This window comes from Sorghum bicolor, chromosome 6 (genome assembly GCF_000003195.3).
Source record: "Sorghum bicolor cultivar BTx623 chromosome 6, Sorghum_bicolor_NCBIv3, whole genome shotgun sequence".
Taxonomy (NCBI): Eukaryota; Viridiplantae; Streptophyta; class Magnoliopsida; order Poales; family Poaceae; genus Sorghum; species Sorghum bicolor.
Window position 1 is genome coordinate 57,890,112 of NC_012875.2, and position 15,779 is coordinate 57,905,890.

General features: G+C 47.2%; 3 protein-coding genes across 3 annotated transcripts; 2 read left to right on the forward strand and 1 right to left on the reverse strand.

Moving 5' to 3' along the window:
- LOC8068471 lies at positions 988–3,924 on the forward strand. The gene is made up of 8 exons (XM_002447163.2): positions 988–1,304; positions 1,398–1,582; positions 1,663–1,844; positions 1,960–2,244; positions 2,385–2,443; positions 2,547–2,583; positions 2,767–2,838; positions 2,952–3,924. Exons 1-8 carry the CDS (start codon positions 1,193–1,195, stop codon positions 3,613–3,615), a joined length of 1,596 nt encoding a protein of 531 aa, XP_002447208.1. The 5' UTR covers positions 988–1,192; the 3' UTR covers positions 3,616–3,924.
- Positions 6,260–7,198, forward strand: LOC8068472. The gene has a single exon (XM_002447164.2). It carries the CDS (start codon positions 6,364–6,366, stop codon positions 6,922–6,924), a length of 561 nt encoding a protein of 186 aa, XP_002447209.1. The 5' UTR covers positions 6,260–6,363; the 3' UTR covers positions 6,925–7,198.
- On the reverse strand, positions 12,459–14,593 carry LOC8068473 (protein ANTAGONIST OF LIKE HETEROCHROMATIN PROTEIN 1). The gene has a single exon (XM_002448583.2). It carries the CDS (start codon positions 13,978–13,980, stop codon positions 12,655–12,657), a length of 1,326 nt encoding a protein of 441 aa, XP_002448628.1. The 5' UTR covers positions 13,981–14,593; the 3' UTR covers positions 12,459–12,654.

Genomic DNA, 15,779 nt, shown 5'->3' on the forward strand with positions numbered 1-15,779 from the left:
AATTTGACTACATTTATAGAAATTTAAATCCTCACAATAGATTTACTATGACGATGCATTTTATAATTAATCTAATAAATACTTCCTCTTTCTACATCTCGAAGAGTCAAACAATCTCGAGTTTAATTTTCTTTTTGTAGAAAATAGCATATTGAAATCTGTATCTCTAAATAGTTTTGTATAAAAATACATGGCACGATTAATTTAATGAAGTTTATTTGGTACCATAACCTTGGTACACTTTTTATATATTTAGTCAACTTGATTGACTTTTTAGAAAGCGAGACATGTACTTATTTTGGGACGAAGGGGGTATTTGATATTATAAATATTAACATATATTTACATTGATTTAATTTAATCTAAAATTTTGAATCGTCAGAAACAGAGACAGAGGGAGTAATTTGGATGGGAGACCTATTTTTCCATTTGCCAAAGTCAAACCAAACATAAACTATCTCCAACAAGAGACCTATTGCAAGACCCAAACCTAAAATGAGTATCTAACAGAGTACCTATATCCTCTAACAGAGTATCCATGCGAGGTATAACCTAAATATGAGTATTCTCTTTCATAGAAACTTATTTTTGTAGAAAAGATTTTCTTTTGGGTCCTATTGTTAGAGAAGACCAAAAATAAAAAATTGAATCTTTTACTCTTGTACTTTAAGGTGTTATTGTTGGAGATAGGAACTGGAGTGTGAGAGGAGAACCAAAGATTGGTTCACTGTGTTGTAATAAAAAAGAAAAAACAGATTGATTCACTGGACGGCCCGGCGCCCCGGCCTAGACTTTTTGAGAGGTCGCGCCCCGTGACTCTGGATTGGGCCGAATGTATGGAATGACTGGGCCGAGCAAGCCTGGAGATGCAAATGCAATGCATGCGCAGCCGAATCGATCGCTGCTATTTTTGGAGGTGCCCCCGTACCGCTCAATCGTGTTTCCTGTTGCTATTTCTGGCATGGAGGCGCGGCAGCAGGTCGGTACCCTCCTCCGTCTCCGTCCGGCCCTCGCCACCACCGCACTCCCATCTCAGATGGGAGTGCACAAGAGGAGCATTCGGCAATCCGGTCTCCATCCACCAGCCGGATCCCCCTGAGAATTCCCACCCACCCCCGAGGGCGTCGTCGGGTCGTCGGGGCCAGCTGTTTCACACGCCAAGGCGGCGAGACGGCCGGCATTTCGTCGTCCGATGGCGCCGGCCTCCTCCTCGCCCGCCGGCGTCGCGCGTCTCGTCCTGCTCCTGCTCCTCGCCGGCGCCTCCGTCGCGCACGGCTCGTTCCAGGCTAGGCGTGCTCTGTCAGGTGCGCCACCGTGTGGGCTCCGTGCTCATGCCTAGCTTCCTCTGCTTCCCCTCTCAATCAACTCGTGTAACTTCGCGCCATGAATTCGAGCAGATGGCCAAGGGAGGGGAATAATGGCGCTATGGAGGAGGTCGCTCGCCGACGCTGCCGCTGCCGCTGCGCCTCCAGCGAACAATTCCCTCGTCCTGGCTGCGGCGAGGACTCACCGGAGCGACCCCTTCGCCAACCTTACCGCGTACAGCGGCGGCTGGAACATTAGCGACGAGCACTACTGGGCTGTACGTCACATCACATCCATTCGTCTCGTCTTCTTCCTCTCTCTCGCTCATCACCCCCTCCGCGCTTCCTCTGCATGCAGTCCGTGGCGTACACCGCGGTGCCCCTCTTCCTCATCGCCGTGCTGTGGTTCGTCGGCTTCGGCGTCGTGCTGCTCGTCATCTCCTGCTGCTGCTGCTTCTGCCGGAGCAAGAGCAACGCCTACTCGCCGGGGTGCTACTTCAGCTCCCTGGTGCTTCTCATCATGCTCACCATGGCCACAATGTGACTGCTCCTTTCTTCAACCACGCATGTTTCCGTTAAATCTCGCCATGACCGTGAATGAAAAAGAACTGAAGATCCTACTCGTTTCCCTTCCACAAACTGACGGTTCCACCAGCGCCGGGTGTCTGATCTTGCACGGTGGCAGCGATCTGTTCCACGGGAGCACCATCAGGACCGTCAACTACGTCTTCGGGCAGGGAAACCTGACGGTGGACCACCTGACGAACTTCGCCGGCAGCTTGGCGGCGGCGAAGAACATCACGATCGACCAGATCTTCCTCCCAGCTGATGTCCAGCAGAAGATCGACATCGTCGAGCAGAAGCTCAACTCTTCCGCGAACATCTTCTCCACTCGGATGCAGGAGAACTCCAGGAAGATCAAGAAAGTGCTAAACCATATGTGCGTATGGATGTTGGCGGGCTAACACGATTTGTATTGCAGAGCATTTTGTTTTGCTCTCAAATTTTCCTGGTCTCAACAAAGATCAGCAGATTGGGGCGTTTTAATAACCAAATGTCCTTTTATTTTGCTGATTTTAGGGAGCACGAATTGATGGCTGTTGCAGCTGTTATGGCTGCCCTTTCAGTACTCGGATTCCGTAAGCATTAACCTCTCTGACACGAATCTGTTTTCAGCTACATTAGTCCGGGGCCCTCTGTTTTCATGATCTGTATATTCTGAAGTTCTTTTTTTTTTGGCAGTGTTCTCCATACTGGGGTTGCGGTTTCTCATCTCCATGTAAGCAGTTCTTACAGTACCATTCATTTCGTTTCAGATAAGGAATTGCACTTAAGCATGCATATAGCTGACTAGTTAACATCTAACCATGTTTAGTGAAAATCTCCATGACCTTCGTCTCCGGCATGCCCGTCATGTCACCATTGTTCATGTCAAATTCTCATCCCTGTCATACCTCTGCAGACTGGTGATCGCTGCATGGATCCTTCTCACCATTACCATCGTCAGTTCTGGTCTTTTCCTCCTCTTGCACAAGTAAGCTCTCTGAAATTCTGGACATGCAATGCAAATGCAGTAGTATATTGCAGCAGGCATCGTCGTTGAGGCACTGACAGAACGGGGGCTGTTCCGTGCGTTGTGCGTGGTAGCGTGGTGTCGGACACTTGCGTGGCCATGGGCGATTGGGTGGCTCACCCGCAGGCGCACACGGCGCTGGACGACATCCTCCCCTGCATGGACGTGGCGACGGCGAACGAGTCGCTGTACCGGAGCCAGGAGGTGACGGCGCAGCTGGTGGCGCTGGTGAACAACGTCGTCGTCAACATCTCGAATCGGAACTTCCCGTTAGGTCTCCGCCCGCTCTACTTCAACCAGTCGGGCCCCCTCATGCCCGTGCTCTGCAACCCGTTCAACCGGGACATGAGCCCGCGCCGGTGCGCGCCCGGCGAGGTCGACTTCGACAGCGCGGCGAGGGAGTGGAAGCGGTTCGAGTGCCAGACCACGGGGCCGCCGGGGTCGGAGGTGTGCGCCACGCCGGGGCGCGTCACGCCGGCGGCGTACCGCCAGATGACGGCGGCGACGAGCGTCAGCAAGGGCCTGTACGAGTTCAGCCCGTTCCTGGTGCAGCTGCAGGACTGCTCCTTCGTGCGGGAGACGTTCTCGTCCATCACCAACAACAACTGCCCCGGCCTCGAGCAGTACAGCCGGGACGTCTACATCGGCCTCGTCGTCATCTCCGCCGGCGTCATGCTGTCCGTCGTCTTCTGGATGGTGCACACACGGCACCGGCGGCGGCGCGCCTTGTGCAAGTAGCTGTGACTGAGGAGATCTTGGTGGCGTGCCGGCGCCACGATTTAGATTGAGCTGTTCTGGACTGACAACCACGGCTCTGTAGATGAAGCCTCGTGCATCCGATTCAGCTATGTACAGTATGGTATTGTGCATCTGAAAGTGAAAATCGAAATGACGCATGTGGTGTGGTTGCTCTCTTGGGTAATTCTGCATTTCTGCGACTGGTATCATGGGCAATGTGTGTTTGTTGGTTGTCATCGACGCATTGGAAAGGAACAAACATGGGCTGTATGTCCGTGAACTCAGAGTAAGGACAAGTAATCGAGAACCCATGGGACCCTGATTTGGTTATATGATGATATCTAGAGATGGCCTAATGATCATTTTCCTTGCTAGTATGTGACCTCCCAGGACAAAAAAAAGGTCCTCAATGATACCAATTACCATACGCAAACTCACTCTCTCTCTCTCTCTCTCTCTCTCCTTCATCGCTGATAGGCCTAAAAAAAGATTGGGAGGGGAGGCAGGCAAGACGGGTCAGGATGTTAGAGACGACGGTGGAGGCAGCGGTGACGCCGCCAGAGTGGGAGCACTGTGACACTGCCCATGGCCATGATGACGGTAGGACTGGGGAAGGAGGAGGCTGCCACGACGCGGTAGGGTTTCGCCAGAGCTTTGGGGCGGTGGGGAGAAAGATGGTGCCTACGCAAGGGAGGAGGCAGTAGAGGAGGAGTGCCAACGAGGGCGGGAGGAGGAAGACATGTCGAGCGGTTCCCAATCACACGACTTGTCGCGCAATATCTCGCTCATTTACCATATATGATGTGCCAAACAAAACTTGCCTACATGCCTATGTAATCTGGCTCATGCGGTGATAGATCAATTCACTCCATCCACTCCAAACTATAGTGCACTTAATTCTATCCTAAAACAAGTTTTTTTTTTTACTTTTAACCAAGTGAAAAATATATTACATCTATATTTTCAAATAAGTGCACTATCATGATATAATTCATGTAAATTTTAACTATTTTGGTATGACAATTATTGTTGTTTTCTCTAATAACGGGTTAAATTTAGAGAATTTTGACTTTGCATCATACCTAAGTTGGACTATAATTTGAAATTGAGAGAGTAAACAAGAAGATCCAACCTCTAAGTGGAGCTAATTTTTTCTGGTTGGTTGTTCGCAAAAAAATCTTTTTGGTTAACTAAGAATAAATTATCCAGCCAAATTTGAGTAGCTTCCACTATGGCAGCTCAGTGTTGGGGTCGACCAGATCCGAGCCACCACCACAACACGTGCAGAATGGGGCAACGACCACTATCCTCCATGGCTAGGGTGGTGAGAGCGACGAGCATGGCGCAGATCACAAGAAGGCTCGATATGCTACTTGACAGAGACGAGAATGGTAGCGGGATCAATAGGATCCGATGCAGGGGTGGTGCTGCCCAGCGGAGATTGCTCTCCCTAGGGGCGTGCAATGCAAAAGGTGGGGGCCTCTAGGGCTAGATCTAAACCTAGATTTGTGATACCATATAAGAAAAATAGAATTGATGAAATTTGCATTGGACTTTATAGGCTAATTATATAAGGTACACGGAGCTAATACTCCATGTGGATAGACAATATAATACTATTCCTATTTAGGCCGTGTTTAGTTCCTGAAGTGAAAAAAATCGCGACACTGTAGCACTTTTCGTTTATTTGTAGTAATTATTGTTCAACCATGGACTAACTAGGCTTAAAAGATTCGTCTCGTAAATTTCGACCAAACTATGCAGTTAGTTTTATTTTCATCTATATTTAATACTTCATGCATGAGTCTAAAAATTTGATGTGACGGGAAATTTTGAAAATTTTTAGATTTTGAGGTGGAAGTAAACAAGGCCTTAATGTGATAGAGTGAACTCGAACATGCATGGGGACATGGGTTTTATACACCAACACCTCACATCAAGGTAATCCTTTTAAAAAAAAAATCCCTATTAGGCCATTTTGGGAGTTTTCGGTGTACTAAAAAAACATGAAGTTGACCTATACAACCATAGGTACCTGTTGCGCGTGCAGCTTGCAAGAAATTTGTGCAAGGCGCATTCTGTCACAGACGCCTAATAATTGAGACTGTAACAAGTAGCCTTCACATGCCCGACAGTATGACTAGAATGCCTGAATTCCTCTTGATCAACCACACATCAGCAGACTTCAGGGCGTGTTTGTCTCTGTTTGTTCAACAGTCCGTATGTTCGTAAGGTCAGAGAGAGAAAGTTCTCTCTATGATTATGCTTTCAGACCGGGACTTCTATTTCTATGACTCTGATGTTGTAGTAGCAAAGCTCTGTGTCTTCAGCTGTGGATCGGAGCACTGGAGCTACGGCGAAATGTAACGTGACAGGAGTGTACGATGCAGCACTAGCTCGTGGTCGTCGTGGTCTCGTGGAGGTAAAGCAAAGTGGAGTACGTGACAAAAGTCACAGGCACCAACTGTGCCGCGCCGTGCCACTACTCCTCGGGTTGGAGAAACGGACGGTCCGGATGACCCCCATGATGTCCATCCGTCCGACGCGACATGCAAACGTACAATTATTCCAGCGTCCGGCCATTTTACCCACCCCCATGACTTCGGTATAAACTCCAGCTCCCAGCACGATGGCCAGCGCCCTGCAGAGATCGAGCGCGCGCGCACACGCGCACCGGCAGGCGGCAGGCCACAGCGCGTGGCAGAGCCAAGCGAGCGAAGGAACCGGTCGGCGGCCGCGCGCGCGGGCATGGACTGGCACGCGTGGCTGTCGGGGGCGCGGCTGGAGCCGGTGCTGGTGTACGAGTACGCGCTGGTGTTCGCGCGCAACGAGCTGGAGCCCGACGACGTGGTCTTCTTCGACCACGAGTTCCTCCACAGCATGGGCATCTCCGTCGCCAAGCACCGCCTCGAGATCCTCAAGCTCGCCTGGCGCGAGCGCGACCGCCGGAGCCGCGCCCGCCCCGCGGCGCTGGCCCGCCTCCTCCTCGGCCGCGTCGCCAGGTACGTGCGCTCGCTCGTGCGACGCGACGAGGACGGCTCCACGGCGCTCGTCCTGGTCCCGAGCCAGCAGCAGCAGCACGACGCCTTCGGCCGCAGCCCGTGCGGCGGCGTCTCCATGCACAAGCAGCAGCGTCGTGGCGGGAAGGCGCTGCGGCGGGCCAAGTCGGAGCCCAAGGGGCCCACGCCCAGGTTCTCCGTCGGCGGGAGGGCCGCCGCGGCAGTGCACGCGGTAGGCGACGTGGAGGGCGGCGACGGCGACGAGATGGTCAGGTGGGACCGCCTGTTCCAGGACCTCAAGCCCAACTGACGCCGCCACCGTTTGCCACGCGATGGAAGTGCTGCTGGGACTATTGGGACGACGATCAGTGTTCAGAGTGCTAATAACGGTTGTGCTTGTGTTTCGTAAGTGAGTCTAGTTGCTTCGCTGTCGATCTTGTTTGCGTGTAATGTACAGTCTATGTTAGTCTATGCTTGGAACTGGCCATCGGACGTCTGGTTTTGGCGTATGATGGGATCTCGCCTTGAAGTTGTTGACGTGTAATAAACATGATGTTGATTTCTCTCGTCTGCTACTGTTCTTTCATTTTAACGAGTACATATTCTGTTCATTTGTCAAGTGTTTAATCAAGGAGCGCGTTAATAACTGTTCTTCTTCCTTGCCCATGTTCGCTCCCATCTCCCATCTTCCTCGCTTAAGGATGGAGATGGTGCTCTAAACGGGTACCCATGGTTCTTCTCTAGTGTAATTAAATAAACTGAGGCCTTATTTAGATCCAATTTTTTTTAAATTTTAACACTGTAGCACTTTCGTTTTTATTTGACAAACATTATCCAATTATGGAGTAACTAGGCTTAAAAGATTCGTATCGTGATTTACAGGTAAACTGTGCAATTAGTTATCTTTTTTATCTATATTTAATGTTCCATGGTAAACTGTGCAATTAGTTATCTTTTTTATCTATATTTAATGTTCCATGCAAGTGCCGCAAGATTTGATGTGATGGAGAATCTTTTAAAGTTTTGGGTTTTTGGGTGCATCTAAACAAGGCCTAAATGAACTAAATAAGGCAAGAATTTGTATATTTAGTTCATTAAATTACAATAGAGAAGAACCGCGGATATCTATTTGAAGAACCATTCTCAGCCTTATCCTTGGCCCAGCACGCCCCGCCCTGCCCTCCTTGCCCGCCACCTCGGCTAGTGGCGTTGTCGTCGCCGGCCACCCACCCACCGTGATAATAAGGCCATATCCGGGATATTTTATGACCCAATTTTAATATATTTATATTTTAAAAACAATATAGAAGAGTTTTATAGAAATAAAATTTTCTCTAATATCAGAAAACTCTTATCATTTTTCTTTATTAATACAATGTCACATTAACATGTTAAATGTCTATAAAACTCCACTAAAACTAACCTAGGTGACCTTTGCCTCCCGTCATGAGCTCTTCCCAACCAATTGTGCATCTACCATCGCCCACTCAATGCACCCCCACCGCCTCGCTCGCCACCCTCAATCAGCCACCACTGCCGGGCCGTCCGTTACCACAGGCCCCCTTCCCCTTCTAAGGTTCATAGCCATGGAGCCCACTCAGATCCGGAGTGAGCTCGTCTTCGGCGGCGGCAACAACGGAGGAAGGCATGGGCCGTGGGGTGGGCAGGGCTCATGGGTCGTGTGGGTGTGTGCTCCGCGTGACCAGTCGCTCGATAGATATTCCGTTCAGGTCTTGTTTAGTTCTAAAAAATTTTCAAGATTCTCCGCCACATCGAATCTTTAGACACATGCATGAAACATTAAATATAGATAAAAAATAACTAATTGTACAGTTTGTCTGTAATTTGTGAGACGAATCTTTTAAGTCTAGTTAGTCCATGATTAGACAATAATTATCAAATACAAACGAAAAGTGCTAAAGTAGCCAAAATCAAAAATTTCCCCCAACTAAACAAGGCCTCAATCAACACGTGATGATGATTGATGAGTAGTTGTATTTCTGTAGTACAAATTCGCATTTCGATCAAGCCAACATAAATTTGGGGGTTAGTTGGTACTAGCTCCCTGCTCCTCTGTAGTGGTTAGTTGGTTACTCGTAGACCGTATGTAGTTTGGTGCGGGCATTTGGTACCAAGCGCCGACAGTGAGCCACTACGTGCTACCTTGCCTGATCGGTACAGATCGAGCAACCATGCACGTACTACCAGTTTATGGCAGAAACATAGTACCATACCCGATCAAGCGACACCATATAACTGCAACGCCATCACCATCAGTACGCACGACGGCATCTGGTCTTCTTGATCTTGCAAGATACTCTCTCCATAAAAAAAAAATACAATCCTCGTTTTTTGAAAGTCTATATAAAAAAATAGTAATATTTTTTATACAAAATAAGTATTATTAAATTAGTTATAAAATATGTTTTCAAAATAAATTTATTTAAAGACATAAATGCTAACAGATTTCACATTTGTATTCTTTTGTGGACAAAGAATCAATGATGGGGTCTACATCATGGACCACACCAGGTGACTTTTCAAAGAGCAACAGTATCAATGAAAGATTTACGAGAGTTTTATAGATATTAATAAGCTCACATAACATAATCTAAATAAAGAGAGATGATAAAGTTTATTGTATGAAATGAATTTCATGGAGATGAAAATTTTTACACTGTTTTTGTTTGAGAGTCTTCCAAACATGGACTAAAACCAATTTCATAAAGACTGGCCTTGCCCAGGCACGCAGGTACACAGCGGTCAGTATTGAGTACTATGTTGTACTGCCAGAAACTACTCACCCAACAAACAACCGTACAGCAATTCATGTTCTTAATAGAAACAGTACCACCACCGTTGCAAAGCGTAATTGTTTCAACCGATATAGACAGCTGTGACACCTAGCAAATTTTAGTAACGGACGTAAAAAAGGTAGTTACGTTTCAGTGTGTCCCCAATGTACTGCTGGTTTGCTGTGCAGACTGCAGCTTGAAACAACCGTGGAAGAGACCCACGCGTGTTCAATTCGTGAGGAACCTCCAACAAAGAAATCATCGAGCTCAATTACTAGCGTTGATTGTTTCCATTTCCCAGGCAGACTGCAAGCTGACACAGTATGGCTTCTTGAATTCCTCTTGATCAAGCTGACACATCAGACTTCAGAGAGCGTGTTGTCTATATGTTTGTTCAACCGTCTCCTTCACAGCTTCGCCTTTTTTTTTTTTCATTTCTGCCGTTCTACGAAACGGTATGTTCGCAAGGTCAGAGGGAGATGTCCTTCCTATGATTCTGGTTTCAGATCGGGACTTGTATTTCTATGACTCTGATGATGTAGTAGCAAAGCTATGTATCTTCAGAATGTGCAAGCTCTGCAGCATTATTAGCTCGTGGTCGTACGGAGGTAAAGCAAAGTGGAGTACGTGACAAAAGTCACAGGCACCAACTGTGCCGCGCCGTGCCACTACTCCTCGGGTTGGAGAAACGGACGGTCCGGGTGACCGCATGATGTTCATCCATGAGACGCGGCCTGCAAATGTAATGTTTAGGCCTTGTCTGTAGCACTTTCGTTTTTATTTGATAAACATTATCTAATCATAGAGTAACTAGGTTTAAAAGATTCATCTCGTGATTTACAGGTAAACTGTGTAATTAATTTTTATTTTTGTCTACATTTAATACTCCATGTATGTGGCGTAAGATTCGATGTGACGGGAAATCTTAAAAAGATTTTGGTTTTTGATGTGAACTAAACAAGGCCTTATTTCAGCGTCCGGCCGTTTACCCACACCCATAAGCCCAACTGCTATTAGGGCAGTCACAATGCAAGACTCTATCACAGAGTTCAAGACAATTAATTATATATTATTTATGATATTTTGCTGATGTGACAACATATTTATTGAAGAAAGAGGTAGAAAAAATAAGACTCCAAGTCGTATTTAGACTCTAAGTCCACATTGTTCGAGGTACTAAATAACTTTAGACTCTATGATAGAGTCTGCATTATGAGTGCCCTTACAGGGCCAGCTAATGGTGGCAGCGTCAGTCTAATGCCTTTTTCTGAATATTTTCTCTAAGGACGTAATAATTAAAATATTATTCTAGGGCCAGCTAATAAATAATAGTTGACTCTAAGCAGGTCTTAAAAAGTATATGCTCTCAACAAAGTTTAGTATGTTCTCTTAAAAAGTATATTTGAAATTGAAGAAGAATTTTCCACAAATATATTTAAAGAAGCTATGGACTCATCATCCTCTCCTTCTTTAAACAAAACCGTCCTCAGCTTTAATATTTTCTCAAGTGTATCTTGTGCATCAAATACATTTTGAGCAGCTATGGGTTCAAACCTAAACAGGGGCAGAGCTAAGACTGTCTAGGAGTAATTTATGTTGGCTACATTGGTGCTAAAATATTTGAATTTAGCTTTTTCCAAATATTAGTATTAGTAATAATATTTTGGAAAAAGCTAATACTAGTAATTTATGTTGGCTACATTGGTGCTAAAATATATGTGTTCTCCTTGTTTAGTTAAGGAAGGGAGCAAGTCGCGGAAAGAGACTGTGGATTGAAACTGCAGTAGTAGTGGGAGTTCGGTATCCATGACTGGGCAGTTAGCCGGTGCTCTCCTTTCTGTCTCATACCTGGCATGTTCAGCTTGTCCTCGATGTACTGCTGGTTTGTGAGGAAGCTCCAACAAAGCCACGTGGAAGAGACCCACGTGAGTTCGTGAGGAAGCTCCAACAAAGAAATCATCGACTCATCAATTACTAGTGTTGCTTGCTTCCATTTCCCAGGCAGACTGTAGCTGACAATGATACAGTTTACGGATGCTTAAAATACAGAGTCCAATGGAACAGGAAGTACTCCGTATGTGAAACTGGGCACTTCATACATGCTTTGGAAGTATTACCCAGTTACCCAATATGAAACTGCCTTGTTTAAGCCTTGTTTAGTTCCCAAAAAATTTCAAGATTTCTTATCACATCAAATCTTGCGGCAAATGCATGGAGTATTAAACTTAGACGAAAACAAAAACTAATTACACGGTTTGCCTGTAAACCGCGAGATGAATCTTTTGACCCTAATTAGTCTATGATTGGACAATATTTGTCACAAACAAACGAAAGGGCTACATTACCCAAAATCTAAAAGTTTTGCCAACTAAACAAGGCCTTAGTTCCAAAAAAAATTTGCAATTTTTTTCAATTCTCCGTAAAGAAATAACTAATTGTATAGTTTATCTGTAATTTGTGAGACGAATCTTTTAAGCCTAGTTAATTCATGATTAGACAATATTTGTCGTACAAACGAAAGTGCTACAGTGCCCATTTTATAAAGAATTTTGGAACTAAACAAAGTAAAACCTTTATCTTCGTAGTTCGATGTCTTATGAGGAGCAGAGTAACCTGTCTAGAGAGGAGTCCATGTCATTCTAGTATAATTTTTCAGTTCCGCACAAATGTATTCCATTTTCTTTGCTGATGAAATTCAGTCTTCTATAAATTGGAATGATGCATTAGTTTTGCAAATGAACTCAGAAACTGTGGGGGGGAATGTTTGAAGAATCTCTATGATATGGAAGTTTCTGCTGTAAGATGCAACTATGCAAGCTCCTTCCCATTCCATCATGAAACACATCCTGGGCGGTGCAAAATTGTAACTGTGGTGCTGTAAATAAATTTTCACCCTAGCACCGTGAACCCAACATCCATTAAAACGATATCATGCTAAGCAGAACCATATGCTGAAATCAAATGTATATCAACCTAAGCAGAATAAAGTGTTAGTGAAGGTATAAGTTAAGGCACGATGAATAACTTGCAGAACCAGAAGATGAAGCTGTATGAGAATGAAACTACCAACATCAGGCATGTCACCAATTTTTAGTGCCACACAGAAAGCTAGCAGTTGGCTAGTCAAGTGAACTGAGAAGAGTCGAGCATTAGATTAAAGCAGCTGAAGATGGCATAAGATACATACATACAGACATCAGCATTCCAGATGCTGGGGACAGACTACAGACTCCTATATACACTCTTCACTGGTTTCTGCTTACCAAGCTCAAATGTGCAGCAAGAACATCCCTGATTCTCTCCCCCTCCTTATCCTTCTCACCCTCAAAGTCCACAAACACATCAGCATCATCACTCCGTTGAACCTCTGCAGTCATCGGCTCGCCGCATTGGAGGAGAAAATTGTGGAGCAGACAACCAGCAACCACAACATACGGCAGTGCCTCTTGGCACTCGCCCTTCCAGCATTCCTCCAGAAGGCGCCACCGTGCCCGCACATGGCCAAAGGCATTCTTCACCACCTGCTGCCCGTGCGCGTGCACATGGTTGAAGATGCTCTCTTTGGATAAGTCATCAGTGGCATCCACCACAGGCTTGTACGGTGTCACAAGCCAGGGGAGCAGCGGGCAGCAAGCTGGCCCCAAGAAGTAGCGCGGCACCGAGCCACCGATGAGCTCGCCCTGAGGCGCATTGGCGAGCACCATGGTCTGGGAGGTGTACAGCTTCGTCCGCGGGAGGATCTCCGCCGGCGCCATCTCCGGGTTCCACCCGACGGAGACGTCGAGGAAGCGACCCTCGGCGTCGACCAGCGCCTGCGCGACGGCCGCCTCCCCGAACCGCGCGTACCCGAGCGCGCCGCAGCAGTTGGGTAGCGACAGCGCGCAGAACCCCGGCACGGCGCGCGCGATCCGGTCGGGCGCGGCGAGGTCGAGCAGCAGGGCGAGGCGCTCGGCGATCGCGCGGCAGACCTCGTAGAAGGCGCGCGCGGCGACGGCGGGGGACGGGAGGCCGAAGCGGCGCGCAACGGCGCGCGCGGGCGCGGCGTGGGCGAGGCGGAACAGCGCGGCGCCGAGCTTGTGGTCGGGCGGCAGCGCGAGGGACGAGGACGAGGACGACGCGGCGGGCGCCGGGAGCGCGAGGGCGTGGAGGAGCTGGAAGAAAGCCGGCTTGGACATGCGGAACGCGTCGCGCCAGGCGGTGTCCGGGAGGGAAGGGCAGGAGAGGAGGCGGAGGAACCAGGAGGAGGGCAGCGGCGGCGACGGCGTGGGCGGGGACAGCGAGAGGGAGGTGAGCGTGAGCGTCTGGAGGTGGAGCGGGAGCTGCGCCAGGAGGCGGGACACGGCGCGCGCCGCGGAGAGGAGGAGCGGGTCCAGCGCCAGCGTCTGGGACGGGCGCAGCAGGAGGTCGCGGTCGGACGCGAACCGCAGCGCCAGGGTGACGGACGAGGCGAGCAGCGCCAGCAGCGACGTCAGCTGCGGCGGCGACTGGGGAGCCACCGCCGGCGCCGTCGGGGGAGACGATGGCGCGGGAATGGGCGCGCGGCGGGAGCTCTTGCGGCCGGAGGCGACCATCCTCGGAAAGCGAGCGCGCGCGCCGCGCGTAGTGGGGAGGTGGTGGTGGTTTTTTGCGGGTTTCGGGGAGCTGGACGATAGCGGTGGCGACGGCGACAGGTGGGAGTGGGAGCAGTGGACCGGACTGGGTGCACTCTGGACTCTGGACTCTGGAGTGCGCGAGCCTAGCTCGTTGGGTCAAGCAGAGGCAGAGTAGCTGGGCTCCCCCTTGGCCTCGGGCTTGACGACGACATGGGCTTTTGCAGGTTTGCAGCTGCGGCAGTGGGAAACGGGTGCTCTGCTTTCCTCGGGAGACGGATGTGACGGCCACGTCGTCGTGTTGGGGCAATAGGACATGCAATTAATTCGCAGTAATTTTGGTGTCAGGTCAGGTCTGAGGAGTCAGATTGGGCTCGGTTTCACGTGGACTGTGGATAGGAGAGGACTGGCCCAGTTACGTATTGGACCGGGCCGGGCCGCTCATGAGAGGAGGGCAAGTACATATGGTGCCTTTTTCTATCGGCAAATATATATGGTGCTGATCGCTGGGTGCTTACAAGGCATTCTCTTGTCATGCTGGTGGGACTTGGGAGTGTGCCCCAAAAGGGGTGTAGCTCATGTTTTTGATGCTAAGGCTCCGTTTGACAAGGCTTTTTTAATGGTTTTAGGAGTTGTTTAGAGACGTTTTGTGCTAAATGGGATGAAATGAAATAGTTGCACTGATAAAGCTCCTAAAAACGTGCTCTTACATAGTTTTAGAGTGCGAAGAAGCCAAAAATAGTGGATTCTTTTAGCTTCACCTCATCCTACATGACATTATTTGAGAGCATATTTTAAGAAATGAGCTGTTTTAAAAATGATTTATCAAAATGGTTCCAACTATACCAATAGAGTTGTTCATAGAGCTAAAGCGCTAAAAATAGTTTTACCAGTGAAGTGGAGTGAGACCTAAATAGAAGGCATAAACGTAAACTAATCATGATCTTATAGAGGTTAATTAATAAGTACTCTCTCCATTCTATTTTATCTGACGCACACGCATATCAAGATTTAAACTTTAAAAACTTTGACCATTAGTTAGACTAATAATTATTAACTATTATAACACAAGCTTTATATAATTCGATTTGTAACGAATTATACTATCTAATGATTATAAGTTTATAAGTATAAATAATATAATATAAAGTAAATGAATGGTCAAAATTGCAATTTAGGAGACTGTGTCATTCTAACGTGTATCAGATAAAATAGAGGGAGTAGAAATCAATAGAAAAAAAACTAATTAATCCACGTTTACGACAGATTCAACTTTAGTCTGACAAACCGGCCCAAAAGCTAAACGTCGTACCACGACAGGGCCGCTGCTAACTCTTTGGTATTCACTCCGTCGCAAAATAAGTTCAAGTCTGGAGAAGTTAAACCTTCTAAAGTTTAATAAAGTATAAATAAAAGAGTATCAAAATTTGTATCTCTAAATAAATTTATTATAAAAATATATTTTATTAGAAAAAACATATCTTTTTTCGATATTGAATGAAAATATTTTTTATATGAAAATTGTACATCCTGTACAACTTTTTAGTTTTGAGTTTTTTTATTTAAAGTCATTAAAATGCTAAAAAAATTAACAACATATTTACACTTATGAGTATTTTTGACTTTTTATACCCACGGTTTGACACCGTTAGAGTCTAATCTAACGGTCTAGAAGACAAAAAAAAAATTAAACTAGTGACGCTGAAGTTTATTGAACTTTTTTAATAACTCACAAGGAATTGTAATCTTTTACATTGGCTCATTTGGAATTCTCTCGAGGG